At 37.3% G+C, this 18,732-nt stretch overlaps 1 protein-coding gene across 9 annotated transcripts in view; it reads left to right on the top strand.

The window, feature by feature from the left end:
- Positions 1–18,732, top strand: part of ASXL3 (ASXL transcriptional regulator 3) — a 129,131-nt gene that overhangs the window by 74,372 nt on the left and 36,027 nt on the right. For 7 of the 9 annotated variants that reach the window (XM_030970967.1, XM_030970968.1, XM_030970976.1 and 4 more), the window contains 3 exons: positions 8,527–8,644; positions 9,565–9,684; positions 14,130–14,293. In XM_030970967.1, coding sequence (XP_030826827.1) covers positions 8,527–8,644; positions 9,565–9,684; positions 14,130–14,293 — 402 coding nt within the window. Of the gene's footprint in view, positions 1–809; positions 1,188–4,583; positions 4,693–8,526; positions 8,645–9,564; positions 9,685–14,129; positions 14,294–18,732 lie in introns of all 9 variants that reach the window. The other 2 variants (XM_030970973.1, XM_030970975.1) reach the window with 2 other exon arrangements.

The raw sequence follows: 18,732 nt of genomic DNA on the forward strand, positions 1-18,732 counted from the left end.
GATGCTGTCACGCCCCAAGCACTAATAGAGCAATGGGGAAGTTAGGGTTTAGCTCATGTATTGCTTCTGAATTGTAGGACATTAGATCTGTCCAGCTCCAAATAATATTTCAGGATGACATTTCTACCACAAATATAATTCTTATTTAGAAACCAACCTACAAGAGACTAAATTTAATTTCAGGATGGTTAACACTGTAATTTCATATAACTATATAACTAGTTTATCAAGATCTCTTTGTTTGTTTCTTTTTTTTTTTTTTTTTTGGACACAGGTGTCCAAGTGCCTAGGTTGGCACTGAAGGTAGAATCCTGATCTCCCATGATGCTGGTGTGAATTTGCTTTCCTGTCTTCAGCTCACACTGCTTACCTTTCTTTGAGAGAAGAGCAAACTCACCAGTCTTGCTCCCTCCACAGTCATTCTGTTAGGACTTCTTTCCTTGACTACAGCCAGATGCAGGTTATCTTGAAGCATTTTGCTGTCCATAGGAAGTAATCCAGTATGATCTGTCTGTGGTGTCTCTCCTTTGACTCATTTGAGCAACTGCTCCCTCACATGCTCTAATATAAGCCTGATACATTTGCCTGCCCTGCTTTCCCTTCCTCACCCCAAAGAAGCAAACGTGACAGAAGAGATCATTATGATTTTGTCCTAATCACTTAGAATTTAAATGCAGGGTGTCTTCCTGAAAGGCTCTGAAAATCCATTGTGAACTGAGAGGTATTTTTTGTACTGAATTCCTCGTTATAGAGAGTCTGCTGCAGTAGCTCTGTGTTTCTCTTAACCACCTTCTTATGTTTCATTTCAGATGCAACAGATGTACCAATGCCACAGTTGGAGAATTCTGGCTGCCTAGCTGAAGCATTTGATCAGATGTCTGGCAACATAAGTGATGATTCTTGACAAATTTTCCTGACAACAAATGGAAAAGAAGGAAAACATGTTGCTTTTTGACTTCTAGAGAGACATGGGAAGGGACACTGGAGTTTACAAAATGCATTCCGGAAAATGGAAGTTTGAAGATGATAAACTAAACTGATTTTCTGATTGCCAAGACAAGTCTAGGGAAGAGGACAGAGAAGCTATGGCAGGGAGACTGCATAATGGGGAAAAGAAGCTGGGAGAGCAAGAGTTCCAGCAGAAGCTGTTCAGGGAGTACATGCATTGCCCGAAGGCTGGCTGCACGGTATGTCCATCTAAAGGTCCCTATGCATGGGCAGCACGCACCAGCTGCTCAACACAGTGCTTTGGTAAGACCCAAGACAATGTTTATGAGACTCTCTTCTGGGTCATCCCTGTAGTCCTCAGCCCTTATCTGTGACGGAAAGAAAGGGACAGGAATCCACACAATCTCTGCTTTTTACTGCTTTTGTAATAACTGCCTCCCAGTTGCTGGAGCGTTCTGCTTGTTTCTCCTCTGGGCGTGTTTGCACAGCATGCTCCTGCACCTTTTCTGTTTTGATAAATGTATTTTAGAGAACTTCTTAGTCTGAGAAATAACTAAAGAATTTTAAAGCTTCTAGGTGTTGAAGCGTAGTTCCCCCTCTACTTCAGTGTCGGACAGTATCCCTCATTTAAAATATGTCCTGGCATGAGCATTACCTTTGTTTAAACCTGCCACTTCAACATAGTGAAGTCTTCTTCCCAAATATAGGTTGAAAGTATTCTCTTCTATTCTGTAGATCAGTGGCTTTTTCTAAGTCTCAGGTAGTCAGGCTGAAGATAGCAGCCTAGTTCTAAGCATTGCATTTATCTGTCATGTGTTTCTGTAAGTAGCCTGTCCCTTAAGTAGCCTGGGGAACTATTTCAGATTGATTGGTCACTGCTGTTGTATTAATGAAAATAAAATCACTAGAGACTGGAGTCCCAGTTAAGCTTTGCAGTGGAGTTACGTGATTTTTCCTTGTAGTGACAGTGAATATCTAAGTGAGTATCTTCTTTTTTGGGCCGTGTAAAAGGAACAGCTTTTGATTTGAATAGTTTGTAACATGAAATTATTGTAACATGAAATCCAGGTGGCAATGAATCATGCCTTGATTTTGAAGTGCATCCTAGAAAGTGTTGGTCTTTTCAGGGAAAGGCAGGATTTGGAACAGCTCACAACTCTTCAGAGCTCTAGGAAGCCTCTTACAAAATGTTGACATGCAGTTATCTGCAAATGGTGTTCCAGGAGCTGTTGGGTAGGTCCCCAGAAGTCTGTGTGCTCAGGATGTGTGGGTAAGCAAGAGTACCCAGGCTGAAACAGGATGTCAGGCAGAAAGACATTACAGTGCTTACATTGGTGCAATGTAAATTCTCTGAGTGGTAAGATGAGAAGATTTTTGATCTGCAGAGTCTAGCCATTAAGCCCCTGATGTATGCTTTGGCCCCTGTGCAGAGTGTGTTTGAAAATTTGACCTCATGGAAAGTGTTGATTACTGTTTTAAGATTTTGTATTGACACTGCTATCTTTGTTTTAATTTGTTTTTAAACTGCTTTTACAAACTGTTTCCTTACCTACAAGTGCTTTGTTGTGCCAAAGAACTCTTTTCCCCATAAAACACTTTTCAGCTGATGGATGTTGTTAATTTAATACTACACAAAACATTTTAAAAAACCCAATTCTTCTCTTTGTTAAAAAGCTTTCACTGTGTTGATGCATATACTATCATCATTCCCATTCACATGCAAGTCAAAACAGACATTAAACAGATCACATGTGTTTTTTGTCCTTTTTTCTGTGGTTGGGAAAGCACCAAAAGCATTTACTTTGCAGTCTGTCGTGATCTGCAGCAACTGTAGCTGTGACTGCATTGTAATCCTGTAGAAAATAGTGCTAGCTTGCAGGTGTACAGACACACATGTGAACAGACAAATCTCCTTGTCTCTGCCCCACAAAGGTCCAAGCACTTCAGTTCAGTGTTGGTTAGTACACAGGTAAATGTTTGGTGTTAATGTGTACTGTAGTCCTACAGAAAGCCCTGCTGAAAGCCACTGAGCCCTACTGAAGCCTAAAGAACAAATACATTATTTTTCATTGTGAATACAGATGTAACTATCACAAGGTAGGAGGATGGCATAGGGCAAGAATAGATGCTTATTTGAGAAGGTGTTAGCAGTTGTTTCAAAATAAACTCTAGGTTTCCAAACTTCCATCCTGCTGATTCTGACACTACTCTTCATCTCCAGATGACCAACAGTGTACTCTTGGCATCATACTGACATGTTTAGTGTACTAGTATGGTTGGAAGTAATTTAATTTGCTTTGGAAATGGCACTTTGTGTTTTGTAGTTGTTTCCATAGGACATCTTTATTGTGTTTTAATCTCATAGTTGCATGCTTATTACTGAGTGCTTTGTTTATGTTTAATATAAGAATTAGTGGCATGTAGGAAATAATAATGGGTTTACTCTTCATGATTTGTGGTGCTTACTGTTTTAGTTTAACTGCTCTGTCTGTCCATGGAGCAGGTTGCCACTGAGAAATTTTAATTTAACTGAGACGTGGGAATTAGAGTCTCTTAATTTTACTAAACAAAATGAGGGTGAGAGAGAAGACAAAGAGTGAATTTTGTGGTGGTGTTAAGTGAATCAGTGATAAACCATAAGTCTGTTTCATCTTTGTCAATTTGGGATCCATAACCATGATGTAGAGTTGTTACTTATTTTGTGCAAGAGACTTTGCTCACTGTATCGTAGCTGGTGCTTTCACATGGCAGAATGGAGGCATTCCATAGCTTTGCATTTCTGATCCATAATGTGTGAAATTTCAAAGGTTATGTTTCATTACATGAGTTTCAGAATGTAGACTTGACATTTATGGAACAAGTAGAAATCTGGGACGATGTTGCTTAATGCAACCAAGTGTTACATGTCTTTGTTGATAATGACTTAATTTTTAACATTCTCAGCGTGTCACGCATTTAAGCTCAAATGAAAGTGGTTTTCTGCATTAATGGTTTATCTGTGTGCTCCATTTTTTCATTCTGAGTTTAAAAGATGTGGAAAAGAAAAATAACAAAAAAAATTGCCAAGCAGCAGTAAAATCAGAGCACAGAGGATGACATTTTACTTCTGGTGCTCTTTTGGGGAGGTATTTTGCCCCCATCTACAGTTATGTTTTAGTTTATATTGTTTCCTTTCATTCCTTCTTGAAAGATGACTTTATGAGTTTTAACTGAAGACAGTCAACCATTGTGTCACATGGGTGAAGAAGTCCTTCCTGTGTTAAGATCAACTAAACATGAAATTACTATTCTTAAGAGCATATAATGGCATTCATGAAGCCTCCAAAATACTGCTATACTCCAGTAGGAATAGAAACTCTCTGAAAAACAGAAGGAACCTTGCTCTTGTCACCTCTTTATTTAAAAAAACCCGCTTGGAATTAGAAGTTCACTGTTAATTTCATGGTGTTTTTTCTTTTGCCATCTATCTTCAGAGTTTATGTTTTCTTAATTTTCATCTTTTTATTTTATTTTGAATTATTTGTATGAAAATGGATTGATAGTTTACTTAAAGATTTTGGCAATAAAAATAACTTCATTAAACCAAATAATTATGCCAAGCACTGTATAATGACCATGGCAGTGTTATTCAACAGATGGTCACAGGTTCATTTTTATGAATGGGAATACTGGGAATTCTCCATACTCATTATGTGCGAGAGATTCACAGATGTCCTTTGCAAATCTGCTTGTGAAAGGCTGGATGTAAGTATTATGTTTTGGTGGTAATTTTAAGAGAGCTTGTAATGTTTTAACTGGTATATTACATGAACTTTAATTTTCTTTTCATTTTTTAAATTTATTTGTTGTACAAATAGGATGGTAGTAATGTCTTACAGAATACTTGGACAGTGATAAGTTCTAGGTATTTAAAACGTGCAGCTTTTTTTACTCAAGCATTTAGCATGGAGTGATTGAATGCATTTGAAATGTAAACATAGCATCTCATTAAAGAAAAATATTCTTTATTTAAGCTATCATATGCACTACATGTGTTTTTTTCTAATTTACCATAGTGAAAATGACACCTTACCATTTGGTAAAATCATCATCTGTTTCTTGCAGTTCTGTAGGAAGTCCAGCTAGGAGGTTATATATCTCTAAATATGGATGAGATGGAAAAGGCTGTGTCTGTGAAAGATGACAATGTAGTATGTGTTAGTTACTGTTTCCGTATCTACAGTGATATCTGGAACCATTTTTCTGTGGAATAAGTTACAACATTTCTCATTTTCTTCAGTTCTAGTTATAAATTTGATTTATTTGGCCATGGTGACTAGGAAAGCACTAAATTAGCTTGGTGCACTAAAAGCTCAGTATAGCAGGCATTTGGTGCATGTTTCACTTGGAGTAATCTCATTGACTTCCCCGCTAAGTAGAATTAATCTTGGGTTACAAGATTCTTGTCTTATCCTACAGTAGTCTTGTATTCTAAAATGAATGTCCCTCAGGCTAGGTATAAAGAAGTTATATATTTGTCCTTAGTGGAGACTACAGAGGTTGTCCTTCTTTTATACTTAACTCCTTCTGGGGTTTGGCTTCCCTTGTAACTGGGTGTAAGTCAGCAGTTTCTCCTGCTGCTGGGTTGTCTTGCAAAGACTTGTCTGCCCAAAAATTTCAGATCCTGCAGCTTCAAATTCAGGGGTGAAATTACCACAAAATTGTTGCGATTAGCTGGGCATATCACAACAAGAACATCTGTGCAGAATCTCAGCCTTCTCTTTACCCTGCAAATCATATGTTAGATTGTTTACTTGTTATCTTTGTACCCTCTTCCCCTGTCTTATATCTTTCATTTGACAAATGAAAAGACTGAGAGGCATGGGGAAGGTTATGTGTCTATTCTCTGTACTCAGGGTAATTCACTGGTAATTTGTTAATTTTGTGTTAAAGGTTTTACTTGGATTTAACATCCATATTGTGGGGAGTTGGGTTTTGGGGGGGGATTTTGAGGTTGGGTTTTTTTGGTTTTTGGTGGTTTTTTTTTTTTTTTTTTTTTTTTTTTTTTTTTTTGTTCTACAGACTGTCCTTCAGGTGTGTGTAGCTTTACTGTCAGCTTGATTTTCAGAGTTCACTTGGGCCCTTTTTGGTGATCAGTTCCTTGTGCTGTGAAACTGGAGGAGCTGGGGAAAGGCCTGGAAATGAATCAATGCATGTTAGGGAAAAAGAAACTCTGAAAAACAAATGTTTGTCAAAGGGAAATGGTGAGTTTAAGGTTTTTGCTTGACCCTCATATATAGAGGTGCTTAGGCTGTAGCTAGAGAAGTGTGCCATGCCTCGAAGTAAATAGTTCTGGTAGCTTTGTCTGCTCCCAGCTGTATTTCCTCATCTGATTGTCCAGGGAGTGTCTTGCATTAGTGCTCCATGGGCATGAGTTGACCTGTGCTTCTTGTAAATGCCAGATCAGTTGCATAAGTGTGTGCTAAGGACCACAGGGGGCCCTGCCAGTAACAGAAAAGAAGGTAAGTGCTGCTCCTGACAAATACTGGGTACCGCTGCCCTCGCTCCAGCAGCACGTGTCAACTGAGGTGTACGAACACTGTGTGCCTGTCACTGGTGGTGGATACACTGCTGGTTCCTTTCTCTGCTTCATGGGAGTTCAGTGTAAGCATTGAAAATCAACTATGGGGCTTGACAAAGAATCTGCCTTTGCTGCAGTGGCTGTATAAATCATTAAAATGGTGTTTCCCTATGGAGGCTGGCCACAAGGCTGTGAAACCTTGCTGGGGGTGAAAATGGTCTTGGAAAGTCAGGAGGAGGCAGGAGGACAACATGGAACATTGTTTGGGCTCTAACCATTTGCCTTGGGTGGAGGAAATGAGGATGAGATGAGGCAAATCAGGCTGTGGGGCACCATGATACAAAGTTGTGTTATATTGGTGTATTGGTGGTGCAGACATTGCCAGTCTTTTCAGTTAATTTTTAATGAACTGTTTCCCACTGTCTCCATGGTATTACTGTTAATTAAGGATCATCTGATTTGCCACTTAGGTTTGCATTTGGAAATTTTTGGAATTTTCAGGAATTTTGGAGGAATGTTAACACTTTAGAATTTTCTGTCCATAGGTCTGGCTGTGCTTGCTTGATACCAGTATGAAATTTCTGTCTCAAAAATGTTTGAAGTAACAGCTGTTCTTTATGGCTTTCTGCTGCTTCTTGGGTTCAGTGTAGATCTGACCAGCTTCCTCTCTTTGTTTGATTTCAAGTGGTCGAATTTGATTTTTATTGCACAGTGCTTACATGTCCTTTCAGAAGTAGAATAAAATGGGTTAATCCATGAAATAGCTTCTATGTCGCCTGGTGTATTTTATGTTGTGTAGAGTGTTATTTAGAGGAATAGACCAATATCGATTTCTTTCTTCTCAGAGGTTTTTTTTCCTATTATTTATCTATGTGAACAATTTGGAAAGGTATTACAATCCATTAAAGTTACAGACTTAAACGTTATAGGGCATAAGTCATTCATGCTCATAAACCTATAGGGATAATTCATATCAAATATGTACTTTGTTGATATGGTATTACTTTAATAAATCCCTCAAGTTCATAACACAAATCACAACTGTAAAAATAGAGTGCACAGTAAGAATGGAGAAAAATAGACGGGAGGCTAGGAGAAGTCTGTATTAAGCCCAGCCCATTCTGATTAATTCCAGAATTTTAATGCTTGCAGATGTATTAATTGGCAGGTATTCATATTTTTATGTTTTAAGACCTTTTGAATTATATATAATTTTCCATATAAACCAGTCTGATGGGTATCTGCTATTTCTAATCTGTAGATATTTTATATTACATTATCAGCCCTGTATTTGATACATTTATGAAACACAAAGCACTACCATTTGAAGAGATTTATTCGTGTATCATTTTCCCCCAGATTTGCCAGAACACCATCATGTTCGTGTTCTGAAGGTTAATGCCCAAAGTCAAACAGACAGAAGCCAAATGCTGCAAGGTTTCCAAGATTAGGACTGATTCCCTTCACGAAAATAAATGATTCCTGCCATGTTCAGTGATTTTGTGCAGCACTACTCACGGCTGAGTGAGTGCATCAATACTGTAGTCCTTACATGCTGTACATACTGATGACACTCTGTGTTAACTTGATTGACTGAGCAGTATACTGGAGAGGATGCACCTGCGAGAGATGTGCAGACATATATATTTTTATTCTGGTTTTGAAGCATTTTGGGTTTACTTTTTTTTTTAGAAGTCTTAGTTTCACATTTCATGGGTTATCATGTTGTGCTGTTAAGGTAGAGCAAACAGTTATGTGCTTCTTTGTTGTCAAAACTGGATTGGAAAATGATCTAAGGGGCATCTTCTTTCTCTATAAAAAAAAGGAGTAAAAGCCTGATTTTGTATTTTAAAAGAAAATGACATAAAGAGGACGAGTGTGAAGTCTGGCAAGTCAGTAGCTGTATAAATTATGCTTATTTTAAGGGATTCAGTTTAATGGTAGAGAAATGTCATGTGTAATTCACTTATAATCATTATTCTTTATTACAGTTTTACGTTTTGTTATCGTTTTTGTAGGCTTTGAGACAACAGCAGAAAAGAAGAAATGGAGTTTCAATGATGGTAAACAAGACTGTTCCTCGTGTTGTTTTGACACCATTAAAGGTGTCCGATGAGCAGTCGGATTCACCTTCAGGTAAATAGCTAAAGGACTGTTTGCAAGATCAGCTCTAGTCACAGAGCCTTCCTCTGAATCAGATGTGTAGAATACAGAATTTGGAATTGCTGAAATACTATTTCCACTGGGTGGCTTTGTTTAACGTCTTTATTTCTTTATCAAGACTCGTGTCTCAAGGATGGAGATTTTTCTTTAATAAAGAGCTGAAGACACGCAGTAAAATGACAATTGGTAATAGCAGCAGCTTTAAAGGAATGCAAAGTAACATTTTGTTTGGCTCTGGAGCTCTAATGGAGGACCACATGCTGATATTCAATGCCATAAAAAGAGGAGGGGGGGAAAGGCAAGCTTCTCCATGAATGTGAATTTGTGTCTCAGTTCTGCATTGCAATACCCAAATCCTTTTGTTAGCTTTTCTTCTTATACCATGCTTATCACTGCAGCATAACCTTGACCTTTAGCTCTGGTGATTAAGTTACTTCATTTTAAGAGTTTTCTGTGTCTATGTTTAACACAAAGTGACAATTGTATTTCCAAACATATCTTTTCTTTAAATGTTTCTTCAAAAAGAAATTATCTTTTTTTCTGCCTAAGGTTGCTTTACTGCGCCATGACTTAAGGTTAAAATATTTTTAAAAATATCTCCTGGGCATTATAGAGCTATGTTATTTTTATTAGATCACTGAACATTTTTATTGACTGCAGTGTTCAGTAAACTTTAGTTTTCAGCACTTAATTGATTTATTGAGCTTTTACATCCAATTCTTCTGAAGAGGAGGAATTGTATTGTAACCAGAAAAATATATTGCCTTTCAGCAAGAAAATGTCAACTTTTTTAAAATCCTATTTTTGTTTTGTTTATGGTGTAGGGGGTGCTGAGGGGATTGTTAGTAAAAGTGCAAAAGCATCATATTTGAGGGATTTTACTTTTTCCAAAGGATCGGAATCTAAAAATGGTGAAGCAGATGGTTCTGATAAAGAGATGAAACATGGGCAAAAGTCTCCAACTGGAAAGCAAACAAGCCAGCACTTAAAGAGATTAAAAAAATCTGGTTTAGGTGAGTAGGAGTAAAATAAATATCTTACTTGTAATATTGATATTTTTCTAAACTCTGTGTTCTCTTGGAAAGTTTTATTTTTCTGTTTACCTGTCCCCTTTTCAAACTCAGCAGCTGATCCTTTCTCAAGAAGACATCTTTCTGTCTACCTGGAAAATCCATGGTCAGTTTTTTTTCGTCCTCAGTGGTTGCTTTTTAAAGTTTGACAGACCTAAGCAATTGCAGGCAGAGAGGTGATTTAGCAATTAGATGCTGATTGTTATGTAATGATTTTTTGGGGGATGGGGGCAGTGTGTAACAGATATTCTTTCTTCATGGTGAATTTGCTTACCTAATGTGCATTTATTCCCAGAGATAGTAGCATATTTGCTTGCATACTTGCCAGATTAGAAGTTAACATTCTCTTTTCTTCATTTGCATTATTGCATGTCATATAGAGATTTGGCATAAAAGTTTTGGTTGGTTCTTCTTTGGTTGATTTAGTTCTTCAGTTGGATCTGTAACTATTTTGAAGCCACATCTCTTGAGATGGTAGATACAGTTTCTGATTTTATTTTCTAGGGTTTTTAGTGGGTTTTTTAGAGAGGTTCATGGATCACGTTCTGTAATTAACAAAGAATTTTCTCTGAAGAGGTGCTAAGAGTAAATTCTAAATCTCCATGTCATAGGCAGATTTTCCTGCTCTGCATGAAATTTAATTGGAAAAGTTCCCTAGGGAGTACAAAATGTAGTGTTCACTAAGACTCTTGTCTCTGCTTAAGTGAAGTCAAAGAATGACATAACTGTTTCTTAATCTTTACAATGCACTTCTTTCATTCATCAGAATGCTGAATCATTTAGAGAAGTATTTTGCAATGTGGCCATGTTGGAAAAGATAACAAACAAGCTTTTTGTTGTGCTAAATCCTAGAAGTTATTTTATGTCTGTTTTTGTGGAGATAAGATTGTTCTTTATTAATCATCCAGCCTAGTCCTATTTTTATATATAATGATCCTGTAAAATAGCTCCAAGGCACTTTACTTCCTAAATGCCATAGGAGAGTTGTTCAATGTGCTATTGCCAGTTCCTGCCAGTGTAACCTGTAAGCCTTATTGTATCACAGCCTCCCATGAAAGTGTACTTTGGTTTCATACATGATCTTTCTGCAGATTATCAAGCAGTCCCATGTGGATAGCTAGTTCTCTATGTTGATCCAACATCATTATTCAAAATAGACAATACTCCCTCAGTTTTACAGCTTTTGCTGTGTAAATTTATATTCAATGTTAGATGATTTCCTGTCACTTTTCTCTACATTTAAGACTGAGATACATAATTTCAAGTATATATTCCTCCCCATCTTCAGATATGACATCAACTGTTGTCTCATGATATCAAATGAATTCATTAGGGTTTTTTGGTGGATTTTGAAAAATAAATCTATTGGCTTTTTGGTACACCACACATGAAGTGCAGGAAACTTTGTGTAAGGTTTAAGGGTTTCTGTTCCTGTACCTGTTGAAATGTTTCTCTCATGACACAGCATTTCTTGGGGTGCTAGAAGTGCAGTTGCAGAGGAGCTTTGAGAACAGGTCCAGGGTCTTGTGTAGTGCACAATTCAGGTCCAGATATTGTTTTGTTGTCTGAAACAACTGATCTGCCCAACATTCATGACATGTTGTGTTTGGTAGACTTTCTGAGCTCTTATGAAATAAGATTACTTTTTTTTCCAGATTCTGCCAACTGTGTGATTTCTGTCCTTTTTCTGTTTTCATTTTCATATCTTGATGTAGACCTATGGTGCTCCCATCTCCTTATGTTTAATTCTCTGTCTTGAGGGTAAACTCTTATTTTCCAAGGCTGCAACCTGAGTTTCTCTCTTGTCTTACCGCTTCTATTTCTGATTTGGACAGTGATACCCCTGAACTATATAAGGGTTCAAAATGTCTTTCTCTGTGGAAAACAACATAAAAAATACTGGCACGTGTTTTGTCATAAACTCTTCTCAGGGCTATGATTAGTGATGCAGTAGTGTCATACTTCCATGCTACTCCCAAATACTTCACTAAATCTTATTACAAACTTGGGACCTGCTATACAGAACCTAAATTAGCCATAGGAAGGGGGCAGGAGAGAGAATTTGTTAGGTTTTTTTTAAGTGGAACTGTGGTGGGCATCTACAGTTTGCTACACACACAGAAGCAATACACACATTTCTTCCAGAAGCTGATAAGCCCCCCCATAGTATTCTGTAAGTGATAGAAGGCCAAATAAAACAGAAAATGTAGATTTGACTCTTTGTCTTGGGCTTTTAATGCTATGAGAGTATCTGCCACTGAAGGATGTTACTGATTTTGCAGTCATGTATCTTATTTCAGTTTGGATTATCTCTGTGTGTATGCCTTCCCATAGGATATGAAGCTCTAGCTGGGGAAAATGTTACTCTAATTTCAAGTCTCTTACAAGATGGGGATATGTATTTTGTATTGATTAAAAAAGAGAATATACATGCAGGCATTAAAATTCAGTACATCATACAACTTGTGTTATGCTCAGGGACTGTCTTCTTTTTACATTTATATTTAGTAGGTGGAACAGATGGTGAGGATAGTTTATTGTGATGCATTCATGAAAATGGGCACTTCTTCCGTGCAATTGTCCTGTATAACAGGGCATTTATTTGTTGGTAATGGAGTCTTAGCTGTACTGAAATAGAGTATGTTAGAATATGATGTGTTGGAAAAGGTTATCCTGTGCTGAGTGCAAAGTATTTCTTGTCTCATTCAGTTACTATCAGCTGCTGGAAAATGAAACAGAATTACAAAGATGTTTACAGGAGGCTGTGACTGAAGTGGAGCGTTTAGAATTTACAAATCTTCATTTTCTTGCATATGTATATTTTGTAGTTACAGATTTTCAGGGAGACCACCATAGGTCCTCTAAGAAATCCAAAGCATAGTTGCATTCCTTCTATTGTGGTTACTGTTAAGTAGCTTGTAACATTTGAGACATTCCTAGTAGTCAGTATGCCCAAATTTTCTCATTTTTCAAACATATTTAATCTTCTTAACATTTCAGTTTTAATTGTTGCTGAGAGGTCCTATGTAAATGCCAAATGCCATCATTCATCATAGCAGTGGAATAATCTTTTAATCACTTTTTTATGGGATTCTGATGGAATTTGTGTTTTATATAGTTCAGACCCCTCTTACACCATCTTTGAAATATTTGAAAGTACAACAAACTGAAACCTGAAGAGGTTTCCTGGGAGGAGTTAGAAGCTTTTGAGTTTTTCCAGCCACCTGGACTTTGATATGTTAAGACTTAGAGGAAAGAAATGATTGTAGCGGTATATAAATACCTTGAAGCACATAGCTCTTTAGGAAGCTTTAAAAAGTATTTTCTAAATATTATCCTAGAAATACTAACAAAATCAGATCAGACAGGATCTCCAGTGGTCATCTAATTTGTTCATCAGTCGTAGGTCAAAATCAGATATGCATCTGTCATTACTGACAGGTATTTGTCTAACATATTCTTTAAATATTTTGATGGAGACTGTAATACCTCCCTATGGATTTAATTCAGCATCTCCTTGTTCTTGGTAGTTGAAAGCTTTCTTTTCCCAGTATCTTAACAGATATATTTCTTACTGTGCAAGAGTTTAAGATTATAGCCTTTCTGTCCACTGTGTATAATAAGAAGACATTATTCTGTTGTGCTGTGCCTGAGCCCTGTGTTTATTTCCCTTTCCCTCTGCTGAGTCTTTATCTTATTCCTGTGTTTGTATTGTTCCTCTCATACCTTGTTTACGAATCTCACAATTCCTGCTGCTGCCTTCTGTGTTTTGATCATTTTAGATCTTAGTTCTTAGGAAAATTCTGAAAAATTCTTTTGTTTTTTGTTGTTACTGTTTTCAAACATTAACATATTAAATAGTCGCATCTCTTTGATCACTCTCTATTCACACAGGTTTTAGCAGGTGCAATGGGACAAGTTCTGTAGGCCATAGGGCACTGCTGATGGCAAAACAGAAGCTGTCCATAATTATTGATTCACATCAGCCTCATCAAGCAGCCTTTCTCTTGAAAATAGGTGCTTACATAATTATTGTTGATGACAGGATTCTTTTCTGTGGCTGTTGAGTTGGTCTCGAGCTGGAAGTAGAAATATGTCAGCTGTGATGTTTACTGGAACATAAGAGGTCAAGAGACAAATGCATTTTGTCTCTTTATTATAAAATAAAAATACTTTATCTTCAAGAGACAAGTATAAATTAGTTTTTATTATTATACAAATATAAAAGCTGTTAAGACACCTAGAAAAGGCTGTGTTACCCTTCTCAGAGTACCATTTCTCTAGAGCTTATTGTATTATACAGGAAAAGCTAAAAACTTAAAAAGAAGACTTGTTCCTACTTTCTTCCTTTATTTGTGTTTAAAGTTATTTCTGTTTATTTACTCCAGGACATTTGAAATGGACCAAAGCTGAGGATATTGACATAGAAACACCGGGATCTATTCTAGTGAACACTAACCTGAGGGCTTTAATAAATAAACACACCTTTGCTTCTTTACCTCAGCATTTTCAACAATACCTCCTGCTTTTGCTTCCAGAAGTAGACAGGCAGGTAAGTAGCATCATAAAATATTTCTATTTTTAATGAGACTTTTTTACAGCGTGTTTGCATAGGCTGATTTGACTGACTAGGAATCGTTCCAGGAAAGAATTAGAAAATCTTCATAGTTCCTTAGGTAAAAGTGTTAGATGTAGAATGACTGTAAAGTTTGTCTGTGAAAATCAGCTCCTGCTTCTTTGCTTCCTGAAAATTCTGCAGGTCCCTGATTTGTCTGAATGGAAACTGGGCAGCAAATTTTTCAACTTGCCAGATCACTTAATTAGCTTTTCTACCTATGGTGTTAAAGATAAACTTCTCATTCTCAAGACTTTCTTTATTTTGAGTCTCTTTTCACCTGTGATCTTTCTTGGTGCTCTGCCAGCAATGTCCAGGTCAACATTAGTCAATTAGTCAATATTTGTTCTCCTGCTCTTCATCTTTTGCACAAGCCTACATAAGCTCTCTCAGCTCCAGTGCACTGAATCCATGTATTCACACATTTTATAAGGAATATCTTCTCCAGAGCTTATGGCTGTGTGCTCCGATCTGTTGAGAGACTGATTTGAAGAGGAACAGGCTGGAAATAAAATTTCAGTTTTGTGATCTTTCCTACAATATCTGGTCCTTCCTGCATTTGTTGGTCAGATTGCAGGGTTTCTTAGAGAGAGAAAAAAAAAAAGTCTTTCTAGCATGTCTAGTAGTCAAAACAGATAAGAGATTTCATTTACTCACTTGCCTCACACAGGGATTCAAACAGTCTTACCAGTTTCAATGGGGAATACTCATGCACTTAATTAAGACTCATTAACTTACACAAATAGGGCATTGTATTTCTTGCAGATGGTCAGTGTCCCTCTTTTAATATAGTAAATAGAGAATGTAGATCACTTAAATGAGTAATTAAAACCTGCATCTTAAATCAGCATTTCATTTCAGTATTGCAGGTTTTATTGCTTAAACTGTTAGTAGTTAGTCTACCACTACAACAGGGAGAAGAAGTGCAATGTGACATAAAAAGAGAAAAAAAATTGTATTAATGTACGTTTACTCGGCCTCTTATCAAATTAGATACTGTATGTTGTGGACCACAATTCTGTATTTAATAACAGAATGCTTGAGAAAGAACATCAGAACAAGATCCATAGGAGAAACAATATAAATGTATTTATTCTTAAGCTCCCACAATGCAGTCGAAGTCAGTATTGACAAGTCTTAAGAAAAGGTTTTTTCCCTGATGTCAAACAGATTTTAACTTAGTGTCCAGCAAATATTTTTCTGATAGTTTTGATTTTTTGTTCTCTTTCTAGTTAATTCATCAGAAAAGATTAAAAAATGTACTAGATAAAATCATCTTTTCCCTCCAACCATCAAAGACCCAATGTTCATAAATTACATTTCAAGTATGGGGTCTTTATTTAGAAGTTTTTTACTTTAAAATTTATTTTTAAAAATTGAGTATCTACAACTGACAAGGCACTTACCTTCTTATCAGTGTTCTTACAGCAGAGTTTTTTGGCAAGAAAATCAAGAGAATATTTTTTGAATTTAAACATGCCTCACTAGTTAAAAGCAGTGCATTTTTTCACTTTTATTTCAAAAACCATTCACATAATGCATATAATATGTTATTTCTGAGGCCCAACACTGCATAATTGGACACTGTTACTTCACAAGCAAATGTTGTGATGAGACATTTGCAGGTGTCCTTCTGTCTGTCATCTTCTCACAGCATTCTGTGGGTTTCTGTAACATCCCAGGTTTTCACCTGCATTTGGAAGGCAGGAGTCACCAGTCATCTCTGGAAGTTTAATGGAAATGTTTGGCCTCTAAGTGTGAACATTGGAAAATTATGTTCAGGTGGAGAGTGACATAGCCCTGAACCCTCACTTTGCAGAAGTCTTGGCAGAGAAAGGAATGCATCTCTTTTCTTGATGTCTGAGAATGTGTCCTCAGCTATGCCTGAAGTGTGGCATCGCAGATACAGACTGATGAAAGCAATTGAACTGATGTTCTTTTCCTTCCTGTGGCAAGTGGAAAATGCCAGTGTAGTGCTCAAGGATCAAATAAAAGGATAGAGAATTTTAGCCAGGGAGTTCTGGTGCGAGTCTCTGCTCTTGGTCAGTCTGACTGAACAAGGCAAGAGTATTCAGTTTTCCTCTTTTATTTCTACTTTCTAAATCAAACGGGGCATCAGGCAAGCTATACTATTCTTTGAGTTAGCTGCACATCTCTTGGGGTTCAGTTTTATTGTTTTATATTGGCCTTTCCTTGATTCATCTGAAAATTCTTATTTTGTTCTTCTGGCTCAGAATTGTTTCCTCCCTGTGTGCTACTCTGCAGTTGGCTGCTGTTGTCTTCCCCAGAGAAAGCTGCATTTCTGTCTTGCCATGTGGATATAGTATGTGAAGTACTGTAATAAATGGCACTATAAAAATGTAATAGAGTTATGCTATTTGTGTATATATAGTGATCTGTGAAATAAATTACTAATGAAGTGCAGTTTCATTTAGGCTTTATTACTGCTTCACATAGAAAAACCCCATGATGAATGATTCTTTGTCATTTCTGTCATAAACACCATTTTTCTGGGTGGTATAACTCCTCCTCCTTAAATCGTACTCAGCCAAAACTTGTCATGCATGTGTCACTTTGAATAAGCATTTTTAGAAACCATTAGTTAAGGGAGTTGAGGTTTTCTGGGTTTTTATGTGCAAGTGTTTATTATAAATAAATGACTTCTGTCTCAACCTTGGTAAGTCTGTGTTCAAAAAAAGTTCAGGGACAAGTTAGGAGCTTGTTGGGGTGTGTTTTCTGATCTTTTTTTTCTTTTTTAAGTGTTGTGATTGATATCAGGCAGCTATTGGAGCCCATGGAACAGAAAGCCGTAGGAAAGATGTCCCAGAATGGAAGAAGTCAAGAACAATTCTTCTGATGTTCATGCTGTCCCTACTCCAGCTAGATTTTTGACGAAGTGGAAGAATAGGGTCATTACTTTCTTTTCTCCTTGGGAAAAGATAAATTGCATCATGAGTTATAATTACAATTTAAATTGATTTCAGCTTGCATATTAGTTTAAATTCTATTTCAGTAGCAATGAGGCCTTTGTGTAATTTTCTGTATTAAAAAGCCTGTAAAAGAAGTTGGAGCAAGTTGGCAGTTATGGTAGATGCATTTTATCCAGGATTTTATTTGTTTTGATTTGGGGTCAGAGGGAATAAGAATGTAGACATTGTTCAAATCATTGAAACAAAGAATGTCTTGAGTTGGAAGGGACCCATGAGGGTCATCCAGTCAAGCTTCTCACCCTGCGCAGGACAGCCTCAAGAATCACACCATGTGCATTGTCCAAATGCTTCTTGAGCTCTGTCAGGCTGGTGCTGTGACCACTTCCCTGGGGAGCCTGTTCCAGTGCCCAAACACCCTCTGGGTGAAGAACCTTTTCCTCATATCCAACCTAAACCTCCCCTGACATGACTTCAGGCCATTCCCTCGGGTCCTGGTCACCACAGGTCATACCTGAGAAGCAGCCATGTCCCAGACTTGTCTGTTTAGCAGTCTGCTCCAAAATCTTGCATCGCTGGATACCAGGAATCTCATGACTGAAATTTGAACATCCAGATTTTCAGCTCTTCATTAATCTGTATGGATTCAAATACTCAAAATCCTTGAAGCTCAGCTGATACAGAAGCCTGTTGGGTGATTCCCTGGGAGACCCACATGACTGAGCTGGAAATATAGAAAACATGCAGGTGTAGAAACTATATGGAAAGAAAAGTCTCTGCACAAGAGATTTCAGTGATCACAAATTCAAGCAAACTATCTTGCTTTACAGCTCTAATTAGAACATTCTACAGCTAAAGAACAATGGATTTTTCATCAAATACCTACTTCTGACATTGATACATCAAGCTGATCATGACATGTAACAGAAGCCTTCTTGACCACCTCTCAGCAAATACCTTCAAAGCAGGAAGTTTCTCTGTATATCTAGATTGCTGTATGGCATCAGTGAGTCTTCAGATATTAATTAAACAATGTATATTGTGCAAGCATGGGTAGCAGGTCTGCACAACAGGTTGCTGAAAATGAATGTCAGTTGGCAATGTTGTGTCTACACCAGCTTTCCTTGTTGGTGCTCCTAGGAAGTCAAATTCCTGATCTTAACACTGGGGAATGGGCAAAAGGAAGGGAGACACACCCACCTACTTAGCTTCCAAAAAGAGAAGTGTAACATTATCTGAAGAGTAGCAGAAAGCTGAAGTGATTTTACTAATCCTTAGAGAGCTAAACAAAATGTGTGCTCTGAAAAAAAAGTGTGTCTTTCTCGACTCTGTGACTGCTTAAACCTTTCTGATCTTTGAGAATTTAACTCTGTCTTGCATTTTCTCTTCTGGTAATACTGGGCTCTTTTGAGTTTCTTGTGATTTGCACCTGCCCTGCCCTTTCACATA

This window comes from Camarhynchus parvulus, chromosome 2 (assembly GCF_901933205.1).
Source record: "Camarhynchus parvulus chromosome 2, STF_HiC, whole genome shotgun sequence".
NCBI lineage: Eukaryota > Metazoa > Chordata > Aves > Passeriformes > Thraupidae > Camarhynchus > Camarhynchus parvulus.